At 35.6% G+C, this 21566-nt stretch overlaps 1 protein-coding gene across 1 annotated transcript in view; it reads right to left on the minus strand.

The window, feature by feature from the left end:
- Positions 1-21566, minus strand: part of LOC124633718 (RNA/RNP complex-1-interacting phosphatase) — a 56628-nt gene that overhangs the window by 13818 nt on the left and 21244 nt on the right. Inside the window, exons 3-5 of the mRNA XM_047169029.1 lie at positions 14732-14766; positions 13820-13907; positions 11284-11363 (exon numbers count right to left, since the gene is read on the minus strand). Coding sequence (XP_047024985.1) covers positions 11284-11363; positions 13820-13907; positions 14732-14766 — 203 coding nt within the window. The remainder of the gene's footprint in view (positions 1-11283; positions 11364-13819; positions 13908-14731; positions 14767-21566) is intronic.

The following is a 21566-nucleotide window of genomic DNA, read 5'->3' on the forward strand; positions in this document are numbered from 1 at the left end:
TTTTGTGTTTAATGTAATCTTCCTTAACTGTAGTCACTTATCTTGTTTAAAAAATATTTTTTTAACATTTTGATATTAATTCACCCTACCCACTTTAATTTTTATTTTTAGTTAAATTTTCTTTTGTGTTTTTTTTTCTTTTTCTACTAGTTCTCATTCTGTTTAATATTGCTCTTCCCTGATTGTGTCCTAAGAAACATATTTTGCCTGCCACTAAGCTGTTTCCTGTCACATTTCAGATAACTGAACTCAAAGTTCACAAAATGACAACCAGGAGGGCCGCTATCAAAGACTTGGAGGACAAGCTAAGGGCCACTCTGAAGGATCTTGAGGCATCAAGAACACTTTGTAATCAGTTACTGCAGGAAAGGGAGGACAGTGAGGTGGAAGTGAAAAATGTTGTCGACAAAAACACAGTCCTAAAAAATGACCTGGCCGAGCTGCATATACAGCATATGGACCTTCTAGACCAACATAACCAACTTCAGGCATTTGTATCATCTTTTCAGGAATGTAGTGAAACACATGAACTTACTTTAAGACGTATAACTGAACTCGAGCTTGAACTAAGTGAGGCCTACAACAAAATATCCTCATATGAGTCTGATTTAGCTCGGGTGCAAACTTCTGACACCCTAAATCGTTTCACTAAGTTGGTAGGAAGTACCACAGCTGTGGGCAGCTCTGCTGCAATTATAGACCTGACCGGTGATGATACCATCACACAATGTCCTTTAGTATTGAGTAAAAAAAAATTTAAAAAGTATATTAAGTATAACAAAATTATTAGGAAGTGCCGTTTAGCATTAAAAAAACAGAGTAGGGTAAAACACTGTGTTAATCTTAGAAGAGATAGGGTAAAGCTAGTCCAACAATTAAAAACCTGTTCTCTTGAGCTAGAACATTGCCAAGTTTCTCATGACTTAGGCATAAAACAGTTGCATGAACAATTAATTGTGAAAGAAAATTTACTATCTGATATTTTCAGGAAATATGAGGAATCTCAACATGAACTGAGTATGCGCTTGTTGCAGGCTGGTAAGCTAGTGGATCTGGTGAAATACAGTGCAGAGAGATATGAGTCACTAACTAATAATCTTTCCTGTACCCGTGCTCACCCAATCCCAATCCCTGAACCCCGGCCTGTTACTACATTACTAGACCCTCCTCATACTGTTCCAATCATTCACAACACTAAGCAACACAAGTCAGTCTTATTTACAGATAAATTTGGTAAAGGTTTAGGCTCATATATTCAACACTCACTCCCACAAGAACATAATGTAACTAGTTATTGCTACCCAAACCTACACTTCAACAACATAATAAACAAGATAGTAAATACACAGTTTGATGCTAACACTACACTAGTTCTTTTGATAGGCAACAGTCTTGATGTAATTAAAAGTGACATTGCTTATGGTATCAACACCTTATTAAAACTAAATTTAAAAAACATAATGATTTGTGCACTCCCATATTCTGACTGTTTTTCTGACACTCAAAATAGTTATGTTCATACTCTGAACAATTTCATATACACATTGACATGTTGTCATAGGGACAAACTATTATTCTTTGACACTAACAAGTTTGTTAGTGAATTTCATTTGAGTAGGGAAAGCATGTTTTTCCCTAATAAATATAAAGATAATATAGCTACATTGATAGCATATAATATTAACATTGTCATAGCCAACAATATGACAAAATGTAGGATAAGCGACGAGCCAGTATTGACTAGTTATTCTAACAATACTGTGATTGATTGTTTAAACTAGGTTCTAAGACAATAGAAAAGCGTAGCGATAACCTCATCCTATTTCATCAGAATGTAAACCGTTTTTCTGGCAAAATATTAGACATTGAACTTTTAACTGATAAGTTTTCTATAGATATATTATGTCTTTGTGAGACATGGCTCAAGCCTGAGAAAATGTTATTTAATATCAATAATTTCAAGGTTGCTAGTGTATTTAATAGGGTAACTGCAGAGGGTGGGGGTACATTGATATTGTGTAAAAATAACTTAAAATTTAAGGATAGAAGCGACATCACTTCGAGCTCTGTTAATCGCCTGTGCGAGGTAGCATGTGCAGAAATAGGAAGTCATTTATTCTTATGTGTATATAGACCACCAGCAAGTAACTTTTCATTATTTATTACAAATATGGAGGAAATACTTAGGAAGATTTTTAAGTCAAATAAACTAGTTTTCATTTGCGGTGACTTTAACATAGATATATCTTCTGAATCTTCTGATAAATATCAACTGTTATCTCTATTTCAATCTTTTAATTTAAAACATTTGTTTAATGAACCCACTAGAATTACACCATCGTCAAGTTCATGTTTAGACAATATTTTTACAAATTGTGTGGTTCAGCATTCTTCCATTATTGCTGGTGTGAGATCGGATCACTTGGGGCAGCTTGTTAGCTTTCCTGCTAATAGAAACACTCCGTCAAACATAGTAATAAAATACAGACAATTAACAGACAGAACCTTAGAAACCTTTAAAAATAATGTTGTCAATAAATTATGCAGTAGTTTTAAATCAGAGGACTCGAATACTAAATTTAATAAGTTATTTAACACACTTTGTCTAGAATTTAATAAATCATGTCCTATTAAGAAACTAAAAATCGACAATAAATTAAAATTCAACGAATGGTGTACAAAAGGGATTAGGATAAGCAGAGATGTATTGTATAACCTGTATCGAGAAAAATCAATGACATCTGATAAATCTTTTCATGATCATGTACGGAACTACTCTAAGGTATTCAAAAGTGTATGTATTCTTGCAAAGTCTAAATCAATTAGTGACAGAATAACTAAATCGGATAATAAAATAAAAACCGTTTGGAAAATAATAAATGCGGAAACGGGTCAAATTAAAGTCCGGGATACTGAACTATCGTTAACGATTAATGATGCAACTGTGTCGGATAATGTGCAGGTTGCTAACGCGTTTGATAATTTTTTCTCTAATGTACCAGTAGAGGTTACTAAATCACTTAACTCGTCCTCTACACTTGCAGAGGCATTACTAAAACAAAATTTTACTAAAGAAGTACCGGATTTCGGATTCCATTACATAACTTTTAATACAGTAAAAAAAGCTTTCAAAAACCTTAATTTAAAAAAAACGGAAGACTTATGGGGAATCTCTGTTAAAGCCCTGAGCTCCGTGATTGACAATATTGCACCAATACTCAGTCAAATATTTAACTCGTGTATAGATGAAGGCACCTTTCCTGATTTGATGAAACACAGTAAGGTCATTCCAATATTTAAGTCAGGTTGTAAGAAAAATCCGTCAAACTACAGACCCATTTCTATTCTCCCGGCTCTAAGTAAAATATTCGAAAGGATCATGCTTGATCAGATGTTAAACCATTTTAACTTAAACGATATACTGCACGACCGTCAATTCGGCTTTACAAAGGGTAGGTCCACTACGGACGCAAGTGCGCGGTTAGTCACTCAGATTTTGGAAGCCTGGGAGAGTTCGCAGGATGCCGTCGGTATATTCTGTGATCTCTCCAAGGCGTTTGATTGTGTGGACCACGATACACTCATTTCTAAGCTGAGACACTACGGCATTCGTGGAAAATCTCTTGAACTTGTCCGGTCTTATCTATCCAACAGACAGCAAAAAGTGGATGTCTGCGGCTCAACATCTTCGGGGACAGTTGTAAAAATGGGCGTGCCTCAAGGCTCTATACTGGGTCCATTTCTGTTCCTAGCTTATATAAATGACCTTCCATTTGTGTTGTCTGATATTTCGGATGTTATTTTGTTTGCGGATGACACTTCCCTTGTTTTTAAAGTTAAGCGTAAGAACCCCAATGTTAGTCACATTAATGAAAGCCTAGAAATTCTCTCCAAATGGTTCGCAGCCAACAATTTATTATTAAACGCTTCCAAGACTAAATGTCTTAAGTTCTGTTTGCCTAACGTCACTGCGGTTGAAACAAATATAATGCTCGATAACAGCAAATTAGAGTTAATTAACAGCACAGTATTTCTGGGCATTACCATTGACAGTAAATTGCAATGGGGTCCCCATATATCCTCCCTATCAGGGCGACTTGGTTCTGCTGCTTTTGCAGTCAGAAAAATCAGACAACTGACCGATATAGCTACGGCCAGGCTTGTATACTTCGCCTATTTCCATTGCGTGATGTCATATGGCATTCTGCTATGGGGGGCAGCGGCTGATGTCCAATCAATTTTCGTTTTGCAAAAAAGGGCGATCCGAGCGATCTATGGCATGGGCTCTCGCGAATCTCTTAGAGAATTCTTTAAGGAAATTAATATACTTACATTACCTTCCTTGTATATTTTTGAAAATATTATGTTTGTTCGCAAAAACATCCATAAATTCACAGTTAAAAGTGACATTCACCAGATAAATACACGTAACAAACATAAATTAGTGGTTCCCAAGTTTAGGCTAACAAAAACAAATAAGTCGTTCTTAGGGAATTGTGTACGGTTTTATAACAAGCTACCTAAATGTATCCTTGATCTCACGGATAAAAAGTTTAAGAATGTAGTTAAAAACATTTTGATTAAAAAGGCGTATTATAAAATTCAGGATTACATTAATGACAGTGATGCCTGGCGCTAAATTAATATTGTTTTTTCTTTTTCTCTGCACATGTGGCTTCCCCGGCGACCACGGGCACGGGAGTGCCTCCGCCCAGACCAGCCAAGCCCAAGCCAGCAAGACCCCAAATTGCATTGTATAATAACTTGGTTACCCAATATATTTTTTCTTTGAATTGTATAAATTATTTTTCCAGTAAAGATTGCACTAAAATTATTTTGTATAATTTATTAATACATTTTTAGCTCAATTTGGATTGTATAACATTCTCAGGGCTAGTTAGAAAACTGTATGTCTGTAATTATTTTTATTTTCTTTTAAAAAGAGTGTCCATGGAGTTTCTTGCCGGTTCTTCTCCATGAGACCAACTCTTTGGAACCGTGCACCTAACTTTGACGTTTCGAAAGAGCTTTCATAGGCCTATTTGAAATAAAAAATTTTGAGTTTGAGTTTGAGTTGAGTTTGATTTTGATATCCACCTTTAGTTAGTGTGTAACAACTATACAATTTTTATACGAATAAAGTATATGATTTAATTACAGACTTAGAGAGTCGTATAAGACGAATGATGTTTTAATAACTTCTTTAACTTTAATTGAAAGGAAAAATTTCCAATGTCATATTAAGGTATCGCTGGTAATAACCGACCCAAACATTGCGGTTTTCTAATAGGCAGCTTCTATGCGCATTTACTATTCTAACAGAACGATTTATAACAAATATATCTCGATGTGTGTACGTTTCTTTTCAAAAATAAAACCACAAAGAGTTAGTGTTAAAAGAAAATTCATCAATACAGCAACAGTACAAATAACAATGAAACTAAATCACTTGTGTGGAAGTTTATTCTAGAGTATCTATAAAGCCTTTCTTACACACTTATTTTCATATGCATACCCACTATTAAGTACAACAAAAACTCTATTTTCCATTTTCATAAAAATAAAATTTCATGGTACACCAAAACAGCGCTGAAGACACCAGGCAGGAAGTAAATCAATATTCAATATTTTCAACTAGAGAACAATCTAGAAAAGTTTGTACCTTATGCAAATTCCGATACAAAAGCAAGATAAACTTGACGAGGCACGGTACGGTAGCTATTTTTAAAACTGTGACGTAATCGACAATACTTGAGCGAAGAATGTGTCCTAAAATACTCTAGACAGTTCACGTCTCAAAAGTCACTCAACGAGTTGTAAACGTCCGCAGTAACAAATACAGGGTGGTTACCCTAACCGACGTCAGATAAAGCACATTTTGTAGAAAGAGATACTTATTCTTTTCTTTAATTCGTATGTTTGATTTAGATGATTAGTTTCATGAGTTCGTTCAGGTTGTGAAAATAAACATAGTACGAAAACAGATTTAAGCACGTGATTTATTGGTACAGATAGGATTATCTGATTCCAACTTTACTAAATTAACTTTCTTTCATATTTACTCAAAAGTTATCAAGAGTAAGTTTTTCACATTAATAGAGCGCTTAATATTTGAACTGATTATGTAGCAAATAATAAATATCGATCTCATCAATTCTGAAAAGTTTATGAACAAACAATACGATGTTTATCAGAACTGTGTTTTTCACCATACTAGGCAAGTTTAACCATTCTTAACAATATTTTTTATGATGTATGAAACAGTATGAATCATTCAGCCAAACATGAAGTACGTAAAAATAAACCCATTAAACGTACCCATGAATACAAAAGCGATTCATTAAAATTATTAACATATTAGCCATCCTGTGTACTCCACTACATCTGGTTACAGCACTGAGTCACACATTACGTGTCCTACAACGCTGTAATACTCGTAAAAACTATCCCAATTACGAATAGTGAATCAGTTGGTATAACGTCCCTTAGGCTCCTGCCACACGTGCAAGCTCACCGCACTTTTGCTTGCGCAGGCCGGCTTGTACACGGAAAACCGTGCTTGTTGGGTTTAACGACAGCGTTCTGTGTAGAACTGTGGTCATGCTCGCGCGTGTGGCAGGAGCCTAAGTCGACAATTGTTGCGATTACATACCAATTCCGAGAATACAGCCTCCTTTGTGGTCTAGCCGAGGTGCCGCCGGCACAACAATACGATGATTAAATTCGAACAAACTGGTCATTATTACTTTAATGTCGATGATATTGAGTCGTTTCTGTCCGAGGCATCGTTTGAGTTAACCACAGTTATTATTGCGACTTAATCTTTGAGAGCTTTTCATTTGACAAACAAGTTTGAATACCTTCTTGTTGTTGTTTTGTAACTGCTGTAAAATATCTGAGTGCGTTGCGAATGCAAATCAGAATTCGTGTATATTATTGAAAATTAATATTTAAATGGCTACTGAAAACGAGTTTTACAATGACTCTAAACTAGACAAATTATCTAGATCATTTAGTTTCAATAAACATATAAATAGAGAAACAACTTTTGCCAACACCAAAATTGAAACATGCTAATTAGACTAATAGCATTTACGATTGCGAAATAAGCAATTAAAAATTGTTTGAAAAGCGCAATTTTATTTGCTGTCAATAAAATAATAAAGCAAATATTAGAAGCGTTGATAAACTTCTAAAACCCGACATGTATGGTAATGTTGCTTTAATAGTAATAAAACCACAACAATGTGATTCGTCACCAATTAAAGATGTAGGATGTGCAAATTAATTAGCGGGATCATTAGAAGCGGCGCCAATGACACATAAAACTACCGTATTATGTTTGTTTTAACACAATACTCTGACCATATGTGAGTAACGAATTAATTAATCCCAGCATCCTAGAAAGCCCTACATTCATATGAATTTCCATGAAGTCTGTCATTGTAATTATGACGAGACAGAATACAGCCATTATGATTATGGTGAATAATACATTTTAAGATAATTACTCATGACATTTTTTAACATCTTTTAAATTGAGATCATATTGTTTCTGGAATATCTGATGATCCATAGTCGCGAATCATAATTATTAGTTCTGGTTTCTTTAAATTAGCTATAATAAATAATAATAAATAGCCACCGTAACCAGAACTGCAGTAAAAAAAAGTTATCCTTATTAAATAAAGAATCATCTAAAACAATTATTTACCGTCTACCCATTTGTTTAGTATCGTATAATGAACATTTTAATCTATAAAATGTCGCTCATATTCATCAAACTTGTCATCATTACTCGGCGGGACCAGAAAATAATTACTTGCATTAAAACAAGGGCACGTTCTAATCAAATCATGTACTACGTTTCGTAAGCGTTTAATTAACTCCGAGTACGATGCAACCAAGAACTTTCGTAACCACTCGTACTAAATAAAAGTAGGTATAATAACAGGACAACTTTATAATAATACATACAATGTCTCAATTATCCCTCGCCTGTGTGGTCCAAATCATTATCCACACACTGTAATAAAGAATACTACAACATTGTCGATATTTAGATCAGCTATTACGCTCAAGCAACTTGTAATAGACAAGTTATTAGCATTATTATGGACATTATAGAAAATCGGCAATTCGTTTCATCATTCTATTGAATTTATGTTATTATAGTTGGGCAAGTTATGAATACCGTAATAAATATTAAAGTTAATATTGATACAAGGAGAAAATATTGTTTGCTGGTATGCCAGGTGGAATTGGCTCCACGCGATATCTTTGATAGATCTTATCGCGTTCATTAGTATAGAACGCGCGCATTACCATAACTAGCTTAACGTTAACGTTATAAATACACGCTTTGCTTATAATCGTTGTTAAGCTTACTTATTGCTATTTACTGAAACCAATAGCAGGATCTGAAGCGATAAGTTCATGCGGAAAGCTGATACTATCTCGTAAAGAGTGCTTGGTAATTATATCCGTCGCAGTTGATCAAAACACCAATAATTCAACGTTGAACACCACATTATCATCAGACGGTTAGAGAAAAATAACCGTCCAGTGTTAGTAGAATGGGTTAGTGACAGTAAATTTGGACAATGGCTGGCGGTCTCTATATTTATGTGTTTGTTATCACGCTCGGAAGTCTCCTATCTTACTCTGATTTACACTGGCCTCTTACTAGACAAACAGTCAACAACGTGAGAATTTACTTTTAACACCTTTAGTGCGATAAACGAGTTCACAGCTCGTAAGATACGTACGTGGACATACTTTATTGAGGGATCATTAAAGTGTCTATTGTCTTCGAATTGTCCAGACCAGTGACAACAATCTTGGGCGCCGTGTGTACTGAACCGTGATGATGTCAATCTTTTGCACGCGTCGTTTCATATTTGTATACCGTATATACAAACTATACGCACGGTTGACGTCACAGCACTTGGGTGTCTATTAGACGCCAGGTTCAAAGTCAAAACATTTTTTTGGTTTTCCCAAACATGATTGAACTGACTAAAAATAATTTTGTGACTTAATACTATGTTAAATTGTCTCGTTATAAATCTCAATCATGTGCTAATATTATCACAAATAAAAAACAAAGAAGAAAAAAGCTTAGAAGCGGATTTAACAAGTATGCATGACATAGAATCTGATGTATCAATATTGGATCAAGCGATGACTCTAGTCCGTGGGTGTACCATACCTCGAACTTCATCGTGTGCATTTGAGATAGTAAATGATGATACGATTGTACTGTAGAGTGAAACATTAAGTTTATCACCAAGTTCCCGGAAAATAGGCCTGTAATGGGTGTAGCTTTAAACTAAAGGAATCTGTAACAGCGAATAAATCGTCAAAACAATAAAACCCTTAAAAGCAGAGCAGTAAAAATCTATTAAACGGACGATCGGTACCACCGGCGTTGTTCACAATTTATAGACGGGGTGATATGTACACGAACGGGTTTGTAATGACGACATGATTGTCGACAGTCGACATGGAAAACAAGTAAAAATACAGCCGTGATAAATGAACCGAGTGAGCACGCGAGCATCATTACGAGCGCACGTCTGATCATCTTCGCTCAGTAAAAGGTCGTATAAATGAAGGTCTCATGACAATACATTTATTCCCAATTTTATTAATATCATAAAATAATAGCACCAGTTTATTAGTGGCCATGTTCACCCGACGTTACCTGTCTAGACTAAATTGCAGTGTGATGCAATTTACGTCGGAAATTTTTCCCGCGTTCGGCTCGAATTTTCTGTCTGAGTCATTCATAAAGAATATGAACTGCCCCAAGTTTCTGTAGAATTTTCTTTAATTGTTCAGCATTCACAAACTAAAGGAGAGCTTTCTTGACAAAACAAGTATCTCAAAAATCTATTGTCATCACAGTAAAAACTGATACGGAAGATGTGTCGAGAGTCCTATTCTCAAAACATATAGACCTGTCATTAAGTCGACATGCCTTTTAGTTAAGATTCGAAGTAGCTGTACGGGTGGCGCATTTGTCTAACCTTAACTGTCAAACAGATGCGAGGTCCGCACCTTGATAACAACAGCGAACTATCTTAGAAATGCCGATGGTTATTTATGTCGATGACGGCCGACGATGGGGCGCAGCGACGAACAAAAGACCAGACAAATGATCGAGATAATCTTCAAGTTAAAGCTGAGCAAATCATTTTATAAAGTGATATGTAGTGTGATATACACGTATTTCAAACTTATTTGTTTATTTGAGATACAATGGAGAAGAGATATAAATCATTTTCTTTGATAATTCTACTTAGTGTATAGATGAAGGATAGGTACTAAGTAGACCATAAGATATTTATGATCTTATCCATCAACAATTTAGTCACATTATAGGCATTTAGAATTTTATGAAACGTATCAATTAACCGAAAATCTGTAATATGACTACACCGATAGTGTCAGAGTTTACGACATAATAAAACGCCGTATGTTTTAGTTGCAGCGGACAACTGCTACACGTGAGCACACGCATCGGTGCTGCGACAAATGCCTTTCAAATTCCGAATGGCATCGGACCCCGCGTGGGCGGCAGACGCCATCGACACAAGCGCTGGATGTGACCAAGTTCAATTGAATACGAGAATAGGTACCTCTACCGGCACCAGTCGGGTCGACGGCGGCCCTTAGGCGCGCGCCGCACCGCCCACGCTTCGCGCGTAGATTTATAACATTACCCATATTCGGCCTACGAATGGCGCCAATTCGACGCTTCAAATTAAAATCCGCCGCGAATGCAAAACGATAACTCCGCGATTTGATAGATAGCTGTTCTGTTTCTGATTTACGTACCACCGTATAAGGGCGGGTGTAAACTTGTTAGGCTGTATCATCCTTAGGCGAAATGTCGTCGAATATAAAGTCCGCATCAATCACTAGTATTTAGTGGTCTGTAGTCAACTCGTTGTCGAGTGATTTAGAGCTGCAATATTTTTAAATGTTCCTTGGTTTTTGAGAGCTTTTAAAAGAATGTCGATACGGACAATCTCCGCTATATTTCAGTATGAAATATTGTCGCGGTTCGATATGGACACAACAAATACTACGTCACTTCTCAATGGCTGACTTTCAAAGGTTTATGTGATAAAGATTACGTCTGGAACATGTACGTATGTGTGTGAGATACATCTTCTACTTGGGCGAGCTAAAAAGGCTCGGAGTCGCGTCGTGAAGTCGTCTTACACGAGAGCGCGATTAATCGCACGTAAACAGCGCCGGGGAAGATGGACTTACTCTGTCACTTTGTCCTCGGGAGGTATAATGCGGCCTGGCATAAAAATTTTCTTGTGTAGTATGCCCGCAGCTTTTAATTCCTATAACAAAGAGACCAATCATTATTTACATAGTAATGCTCATTTAAATCAACCGGTTGCATTCGAAGTATGGAAAGTTATTGTCTTAGTTAAACTGTTTTAAATAAAGTGCCTGTTTGGATTATTTGTAACGTGTGTTTTTTTTATATATTATAATAGTTAGCATTTTTTTTCTCTATTTATTCAAACTCTTAAAATGAATAAAAATAAATTACATGCAAGCATACCACCAAAACTAACTTCAAATACAAAGTACACATTACTTCTTAAGCCGGTTCCAAATGATCGTGTTATTAAAGATACGCATTTAATAATGAGATTATAGAATGTAAGTAGAGCATGAGAAGGCCAATGGTAAGCATGACACAGATAATTCAAAAATGGAAGACTATGTTTTAAGGCCAAAAACCGTTTGGAAAACGATTGCAATATTGGTCCTGAAAAATACTATTTTAAGAGTTAACTAGTTTAAGAGACAGGGTACTACTTTTCTTTGTACAATAATGTAACAGTGAAATATTGTATCCTTGACTGTGGTAATAAAAATATTATTTATTATTTAGTTTCTGATATAAAATAATGATTCAATTTTTATTTGCAATTATTGAAATGCGTTATAATAACAGATCATTGAGATATTTGAGCGCACAGCGATTCATACATAGGTACATCTAAGTATAAACCTTGATTATGTACACGCTGACCGACAAAAGATGTAGACTAGGCAAGACATGCTTATAAATACTCCATTTACTGTTTACTCGGTGGCACGTAATAATGAAGTGAGCGACGAGTCACTAGACGTCAACAGATGACAATTACCAATCAGATTAGAGAGGTGTCGAAACCCAAACCAGTCAAATTCACTACGGCTTAATTAATAGAGATATTTAATATTACTAAATAAATCTAATGTATTACACTTTATAAGTGAATAAGTGGTTGTTTGAATAATATCATGAGTATGGGAATTTGGAGTTCATTGGCTTATTGGTGAGCGATTAGTTGCACTTCATTTAGAATAGATTATAATAAGCCAAAAAAAAAGGAACGATTCTACTTAAGTTAATTCTAGTGATTGACATTTAGAACTAATACTGTGAAGCATTCAGGTTAGTTAACTGATTTGGTAGTTTCTGTTTTATATTTATTATACAGTATTTTAACCACATCATGCAATTTGAAAAAATTGTGTTCATCGTGTTTATTACCAGCTCTTCTCCATGGGACCAACTTTTTGAAACCGTGTAACTAGTGTAACCTTTCATAAGAACCTGCAAGCGCCTATTTGAAATAAAAACATTTGAACTTGACTTTAAGATTTTTCAACATGACCTGACCCAGAGCCTATGTTCATAAACTCAGCCTTTTACAAGTGCTGTAAATTACACAGCGTACAAACGTGTAACGGGTTCAGCTCGTCACACACATTAGCTAAGCACCATGGGACATCACAATGGCGTCGAATGTATCAGAGCCCTAGACATTTATTACAAGTGTTGAAGTGTGCATAATGGGACGACAAGTCACAATTGTGTGTCACAACTAGCTTTACTGCATTCACAGCTAGGCGATGTGAGTTCTTCATAGAATTTGCCGACTTGTTCAGCCAAGATGTCTTCACGATTCCTAGCCTGTTACTCGTTTAGAGGATACCGTTTTATTTGCTGTAGGCTTCGGATTATTTTGGAGTCAATTTTATGCATCGCCGTATACGAATGGCGATGAGCGGTTGCAACATGAGGGTAATTTCATAGATAATACCATCCGGTTTGGTTTTCGTTATAGTTAAACGGTGCAACCCGCCATTTGTAAGAAACTAGTTAGGTACAAGTAATTTGATGCCTTGATTATAATTTCCATTCAATTGAATTACAATTTACCAGGTTTCACCAAAGACTGCTTAAGACATCATCACACCATTAACACCTACATTACAACATCATGAAACTCTCAGTATAGCTATAAATTAAGGAGTATAAAAGCCTGGTAACACCCTAAGCCAGGGCATGTCGTTTGGCAACTTGGACCACAGCGGGCTTAGAGTCAACTACTCCATGGAACCCGTGTTTTACGATCGGATTATGCTAGAAGATGAATGCAAGGTAATCAGACGTAAGCACGAACAAAGCATCGTACTGGAAAATGTGACTTTCAATCGTAAAACTGAACATAATTTTATAGCTTCCCGGTATTCTAACACATGGCGGGCGGGCCGGGATTCCTACGGGCGCTATCCACACAAGTAAGAGTCGTAACTAGCCCTACACGTTGTCTTACATTTGTTAGCACGAGTGGTTGTTACCTTTCATTATTACTAACAACCGAGGAATGTTTATGGAACTAAGATGTGCGTTTCGGTATGCGATGTGTGCAAAGTCTGAGTACTCTTTTGTTCTACTACAATGTCATTTGAACAGGCTTCTCTGGAAGACCCACTTGTTGTGTCTACATACCTCAGGATTGTAGTATCGAGCTGTGTTTGTCAAGTCTATGACTGCCCCCAATTTCGGAATTTTCTCCAGTAGCGCGGGAATATCCCATCTGCAAATAAAACACAGCGTTTGTTTAAGTGTTCGACCTACCTAACCTGATTGTGAAATTATGACAGATTAGTACGTAGGAGTAAACCCAAATAGTGTCCAATTACAGAAAACTGTGTACCCGTCGGCGTTAAATAAATAACTTGAAGAAAATCGTTCAACGCAACAGTTTAAATATAAAAATAACTTTCTAAATTAGTTGCGGCGCCGGCCTACCTACTGCACGTCGGCAAACATTTGCATAATTATGGCGTTTTAACAAGTTTTTCTTTAAACAATCAAAAAGAACACTGAATTAGCAACCATCGTTTGAATTCAATTTACAGTATTTTCAAGATTCAAAGCGATTTCTTGGGGTTCTTCTGTTAAATAGAACGACATTCCGTAGGCTTTATTGTTAGTTAGTTCTAAGGGGAAAGCGAATAAACCCTGATAAAATATTTTTACAGGCTTTACGTCACGCTGAAAATTCAATTATCCCATCATCATTACGGTGAAAGGGCCACGATGGGAACCACTTACTGCAAACTGTCAGTTTTTCAATTTACAAAATGTCCACTCGCGTTCCGTTGGCGCCATACGTTTACAGCACTCTGATTATTGAAGTTTTAAATTTGAATCTTAATTAAACGGTATTAAGGACGGCATTCAAATGCAAATTGGAAATGTAAAATGATATCCATGAAATTGATATCAACTCCAGAACTGACGCTAATTTTCAATATTTATTTCATCCGTGCTGTCCACACTTTCACTAATAAATAAATTATCATTATATGACATGCAGATTCAGGTCCCTAATCAATAAAAATACTTATTTCTTACATTTCTTTAATCGCCTTATTGTACGCCTGAACATTCTGAAACAAAAGAAAATATTTACATAGTAAATTAAGTTAACTATGTGTAAGATTACGTTTCGAGTAGAATATGTTTGTAGTGCTATTAGTGTTCGCTTCTCTGGTCGTAGACAATGTGTCTTTGAGAAAGCCGCACGTAGGCGACGGCGTGTGATAAGGGAGCAGATCAATCATCTACTGGCCCTACCTGACCGGTGTCAATGAACTATGTCCAATGAGGGCCACCTGACACGATCCACTTTGGGACTTTTCGACACACGACACAGGTTAAAATCAAAAATTAGTATGCTAATAAAATGAAAACGTCGATGTTTAACTTATATCGAACCAGATAACCAAACATTTAACCATTCCAAGAAATCGATAAGCTTTTATATCTATAGTATAAACAAAGTATTAGAATTTTAAATGACTCCAAAATCGACGGACATAAATCTCAAAAACCCATTCCTGTTGCACCCCAGGCCAAAAGTTTTGGGTGAATTTTCAATTTTGCCCAAAATTACGTTAAATAAAATGTCAGGGTCCATAATAATAGCTTGTTAGAGTGGTCATAATTTATCGACGGTGTTGACATGATATAAAAAGTTTTAAAAAGTGAGCGCCAGGAGGTGTGTGTAAATGGGGTTAATTTTCAATTTGGATTCGCCGGTGGCCTTTATAAATTAACAGACGGCAATTTAAATAAATCCACGTAGTTATGTTACGAAGAAGTATGCATACATATTGAATATTGTTGATTAATAATAATATTTTATGTGATCGATTAAAATTAATCGATGACATGTGAAAGTCTCCGAAATTATTCGCCGACATCTTCTTTACGGCGACGTACCGAGAAGCAATCCGCAATTAATTAATTGTTCAACCGTCTGAGAATCATACACGAATGTAAATACTCGCAATAATTTAAATATACGTGGGGAGCTTAACCTGCTGTATCTGGTTAATCCTTCGTTATTAAGTTAATTAAAAATCTGTACATAAACGATACCTACTCGTTTATGTACATTACTCCTGTATGATTTTCTTAAATATCCTTTACATTAAGTTGAGTACAGTTTTTAATGTTAGACAATATTTAATTGCCTTTTGAGATAAATTATACAGAAAATATTAACTTCGTTGTACGAGAGGTTGTACAAAATTTTAGTCTCGCGACCTCATCGGGTGCACTTACCACGATTTTCAATTAACATTAAAGCACCGGAACAAATAAAACGCAGTCTGGACAAAGGAGTTTATTGAAACCGCGAATATCAATGTAAAAAATGCGGTGGCACACAAAATGAAACCTTGACTTCGTATGAGTTCGAAAAACGACGCAATTTTGGTTTTACTACCCTGTGGCGAAGTACCAATAATGAGAACATTGAAAGGGTGATGGCAATATCCCGTTTTATTTACCTCATTGTCGACTAAAAGAAAAAACCATAATCAAACAATTAAGGCCACGCCTAATTTACTTTAATTCACGCACCTTATAATAGTTTCTACAATAAATAACGAACAGTAATTATTAAATACGCATCACAAAGGTGATCACAAATTAGCGTACAGTAATAAGGTTGCCTTTGAAAGAATTAAGAATAAAACGCAGTAATATACGCCTGATATAGGCCAAGCAATAAAATCAATGAGATGATTCTCGAACATAAATCGATTCCATTACGATATTAATGACAATCGTAACTCTCAATAACAAGTTAAATCTGCGCGAACCGATACGCACCCATATCATTGAATCCGTTCTCAATTAACGTCAACAAAATAAATAATTTTATTTATTTACTCGGTACCTAAATATAAAAATATTATTCTGCTAATGATTTCAAAATTCAACGGCAATAATATATTCTCGTATAAGAGAATAGTCAGTAGTATTCAGTCCTGCTAATGGCCACGGATATTAAAAAAACTAAGGCTGTCATTGCAATGTAATCATTGCATTAGAAAAGTTTCTTGGTGAACGAAACGATGATAAAATTTTGTACGAATTAAGCTTAGGTTATCTATGCTGATTGTACCATACATTAAACTGATGAAATAAACTATGACATGAAGAAATTATGTCGACGATCCGTATTGATCTCTTATGCAATTATGACAAGGTGTAATTGTTAGAGATTACTATTGCATCCAGTCCATGGCTCATGAATCAAGAGGTCTGCGAGCATCATTAGGATAAGTAACAGTTGCGCTATTTATAACTCGTGATAAACTTTGGTTCGTCAAGCCTCTCAGCAGAACAGCATGTGGCAGGACCATTCGAGTTGTGATTGCGAGTAACGTTCACGCAATCGAAAGAAGTCGTTAATAAAATAATCAACAATGCGATTCAATAAATCGCCGATTGCCTGCTGACAAAAACCATACTACACGACACGACATTACTTACATGTGTCCTACAAGGCAATAAATGTAAGTTTGTCATTTTTACGACATACAACGTGTACGTACATTTGCAAACACGGAGGGGGGAGGTTCACCACCTGCAGAGACGTGACGGTATTGAGATGTATTCATTTGAAGATAACCATATCTTAAAGCGTAACCTGCGAGATTTTTATTATCTTTTAAAATTAAGAAATTGATATAAATTTTGTGCGATCACTTGCCATACCCGTGTACCATGTTACCTTACCTCAGCTCTGATCAATTGCGATGTCAGGCTAAAACTACATTAATAAATTAAACTTCTTTCTCCTGCCCTGTTCCCAAATTTTACTTGGGGTCTGCGCAATATGTAATTTTCTTCCATTTTCCCCTGTCACTCGTCATACTGACACTCCCTTTCTATTCATATCATCTTTCAGGCAATCCATCCATCTTTTCTTAGGTCTTCCTCTTCCTCTCCATCCACATTAATAAATTAAACTGAAGATTAAAAACGTTCATCATACAAGTTACTCTAATAAGAAACTTATTCGTATTGAAAAACAAGTATTTGCCCAACCAGTTTTCAATCACTCAAATCAATTTATCATAAAAACAGACCGCTGCATAAACAGTACGAGTGTTATACAAAAAATAAAACGTTAAAGCTCGAGGACCTCCCATCAAATTACAAGTGGCAAGCTCCAGACTTATCTCACGATCGCGTGTCGACAAAACGAATAACACCTTCGCACGCCTCGATCATATTTGACAAATGCGAGGATCAAATAATCGCAAATACGTTCCGATGAATACACAACCAAAACACAACCTATTTTAATAAACAATAAGAATCCAAACAGTTTGGCTCTTTGGAAAATCATGCGATAGTGATCACAGTATGGTAAATAATGATGTAGACTCACTAATAAATAGTTGTCAGTAAATTGATCAAGTCAAGGAAGAAAGTTAAATGAAGATTTGAATAAAACAAATAATAATGCAATTTATGCAACGTTGACGCAACACAAAGTAGATACACAAAAGCATGTAGACGTTTCGCAAAATTGAAACGTTTTGGGTGAGTCAACGTTATGTTCGAGTATTAAATTTCAATGAAATGTTCAGAGAACAAATCTGTGTCGATACCAAATAGAATTTACGAGGTTACAAGAAAGAGCTTGTAGCAGCTTATCACAATGCAAGCACCAAATCACTTTTGTGACTTTCTCTCGACGATCCACGGTAGTAATGCTGACTACTTGAAACTCACGGGCCAGTAGCGCAACATGCAATTGAAACAACATAATCATATGTGGATAATCATGTCTGGTTTGATGCAGATGGCATAACTTCAACTGGTAACATGAGAAGCCGGTGAAACAGGCTCAGCCACATCATCTTTCTAATTTCATAATCACCTAATTACAATGCACAAAGAATCTTATTAACCAGCGCGCGACACATAATTATTCAGATTCATTGTACATTGTTAAGTGACAAAAATTAAGACGGCGCCGCGGTCTATAAATCATTTATAGGGTAACTGTTTCGACATGTTAAAATATGCAAGATCATCGTTATATTTTCGAAACTTATAAGAAATTTTATTTAGTGGTCTATAAGAATTATTTTTGTTTGTATATCTCGCGATATGCACTCGTGGCCGCATTGCGTTGTCATCATGTTGTTTTTTGACAATCATCTGATCCGTTACGTCGTTTATTCCAATGGTAATGATGGCATAATTGACAGAGGGCAACTATTGTTCCCATTGTGTTCTATTGATATTACAGTTTTGTCGCCTTGTAATGGTTGAGCTTTTTGTATTGTTTTATGGATCGTTACTGACTTGTTCTCTTTTGACACCGAGTCGACTGCTGCGGTAGATTTAAAAAGGGTGGAGTTGACTCATTCAAATACGTGACCTGTCTTAGAATTGTTCGTACCTTTACTAATTATATTCTGTTATTATCGGGACATATGTTTTGAAAGATGCGTGATGTGTAGTTTTAAATTCTTACATACTCATTAAATGTTCACTTACCAACAACACAAGCAATAAAATCAACATTACTGATTTATACAAATTGAAAACCACAATTGATGTCTCTGATATGACCCTCGTTACGGTCGAATATTGAGAGTAAGACATAAAATTTAACAGCCTAATTGAGTAATGATCAAAAAAACATTCGATGTCATAATAATTGATATGTGGCTTGCTTCTTACACATGCGGGCTTTGTCAATACAGAAAAAACTTTGCTTGAGGCATTTAACTAATTTAAGAGCCAAGTGTGTTAAGAAACATAGGGGTTTCAATAACATAAATTAGGTAACACAAGATTTCCAAGAACCAATAAATGAATCTTACACCGTATATACTTAATACTTCACTTATAAATACGTTCATTTATGAAAAGAAAAATGGCAATCATAACTCAATCCAACTGGCTTTAAACAACCGCGATTAGTATCGAAATATCGCAAGAGGTGCTACATAAAAAACTAAAAAGTACGACCTGTTAAAATCGGGATTCCGTATTCGTTTCGACCGATTAATCGAATGAAAAGCCGCTGTATCGTATCGTATGTCGGGAGCATTTATCGCGCCTAATTGCGACCACCGCGCCGAAATTCAGTTTAAGAACATACTGGGTGGCGTGATGGGCAGCGATGATACTCTGCGTGTAACCCAACGTTTTGAAAGTTATGGGATAATGAAAACCCTTTCCACACACCTCGGAGTCGATTATGAAGGTTTATAAAAGTCATATGACCTTTATCGTATCTTTAGGACGGTTAAGGATAATAACATATCCTTCTTACGAACGTTACTTATTGACATTCCTTAGTGAAATTTCAAACTATCTTTTCAATACTGAGGATCTTTTTACACGCAAAGATATCCAAATCAAGTAATTCAAAGCTGTAGAATTTACATATTTGGATTCAAAGCCCACTCTTTAGAAGTAGAACAATGTTTTCTCAATAACAATTGATAAATACTGTTTGGCAAAATTAATGCTTTTAAAAACCGTTACTAACGAACGAGACCTGCGCTTGCAGGAATACAATGCAGAAATTAAGATATTCCATAAATCATATAAATCCGTAAATCATTCTTGCAAAAATGCGTCAATCGCAGTTAACAAGCCCTTTTTGTGTATGTAAAATCGTTTTCAATTTATACAAACTTTTTACTGTCAAGACGGATCGAATATCACTTCATTAGGTACTAAAAGCACCTCAATGTATTTGCTGATAATATTTAAATTATATGCAAAGCAATTTAATTGGTGTGATAAAGTTTCTTAATATACATTTAAGGGATCTAAAAGGAAGTTCATTCGGAATTTGAATGTCAATTATTGAAAAAGAGCTACCGAAAGATGGAAGTCATAACAGTACCTCAAGATAACTTGATACTTAATGGTCACCCTACAAGACATCGCTTTTCGGGTGTTGCAAAATTAAGAGTTAATTGTTTTCTTTTTGTGCGTCCGCGCACGAGCTTAAATCTCTCAAGCAAGATTATATTTTATGACAATTAAAGTGAATGGTCGTGGGGATTCGTACCGGATTGCGAGCTATCAGGCTACTCAAAGGTTCAATACCATTACTGGTATTTTGACCGGAACAGGACAGAAATAAAAATATCAACGATCGGAATGCATACGGTTTGTTTAACAACTTCCGGGTCAAAGCTAACCTACCCAAAAAATCCCAAATATCCTCTTAAAGTGAAACTAATAAACGATGTTGTAACTGCAAAAGCCTTCCTATCTTTTGGAATAATGTGCAAAAAATATTTATTTATGTAAAAACACCTCGTTTGAGATGATTTGCAGCATATGCCATACATTTTTATTGGAAGGTGTGTCGACTTAGTTGAGAAATTACACCCGTTGCGCGGCAATGACGGTGCAATCATAAAAATCCACAGTCTTCGCAAGACCGGGTGTTTGTACGGCCAATTCCAACTGCGGTAATAATAGGTGATGATACCTCGTAACTTGATTAAAGCCTGTGGAGGCATTGCATTCAATTTACAGTTTATAAAATAATTACCATTAAGTACATGAGGGCGTTTTTTTAACTGTACATAGGCTTAGTAAGGGCCAAAGACTGCAAAAACATTTTGCAAGTGGCAAAAGAGCGATTTGGGAGTTATTTAGCTGACAAACAAAATAAATAAAAAAATAAATAAAGAGCAATTCATTTATTTGCTTATTGCAAAGTCTTCTTCAGTACACATAACTGCAATACTTTTGAGGTCAAGCGAATTAAATTCACATGATATGAAGAAATGTCCACTCAACATCCTTAATGGACATGAAATTACGAATAATTGTCAAGTATCATTTAAAATTTAAGCGAGTGTATAATAATGTAATATGAACACTATCAGAGGCGGTGATC

The sequence above is a fragment of the Helicoverpa zea genome, chromosome 10 (assembly GCF_022581195.2).
Source record: "Helicoverpa zea isolate HzStark_Cry1AcR chromosome 10, ilHelZeax1.1, whole genome shotgun sequence".
Lineage (NCBI taxonomy): Eukaryota > Metazoa > Arthropoda > Insecta > Lepidoptera > Noctuidae > Helicoverpa > Helicoverpa zea.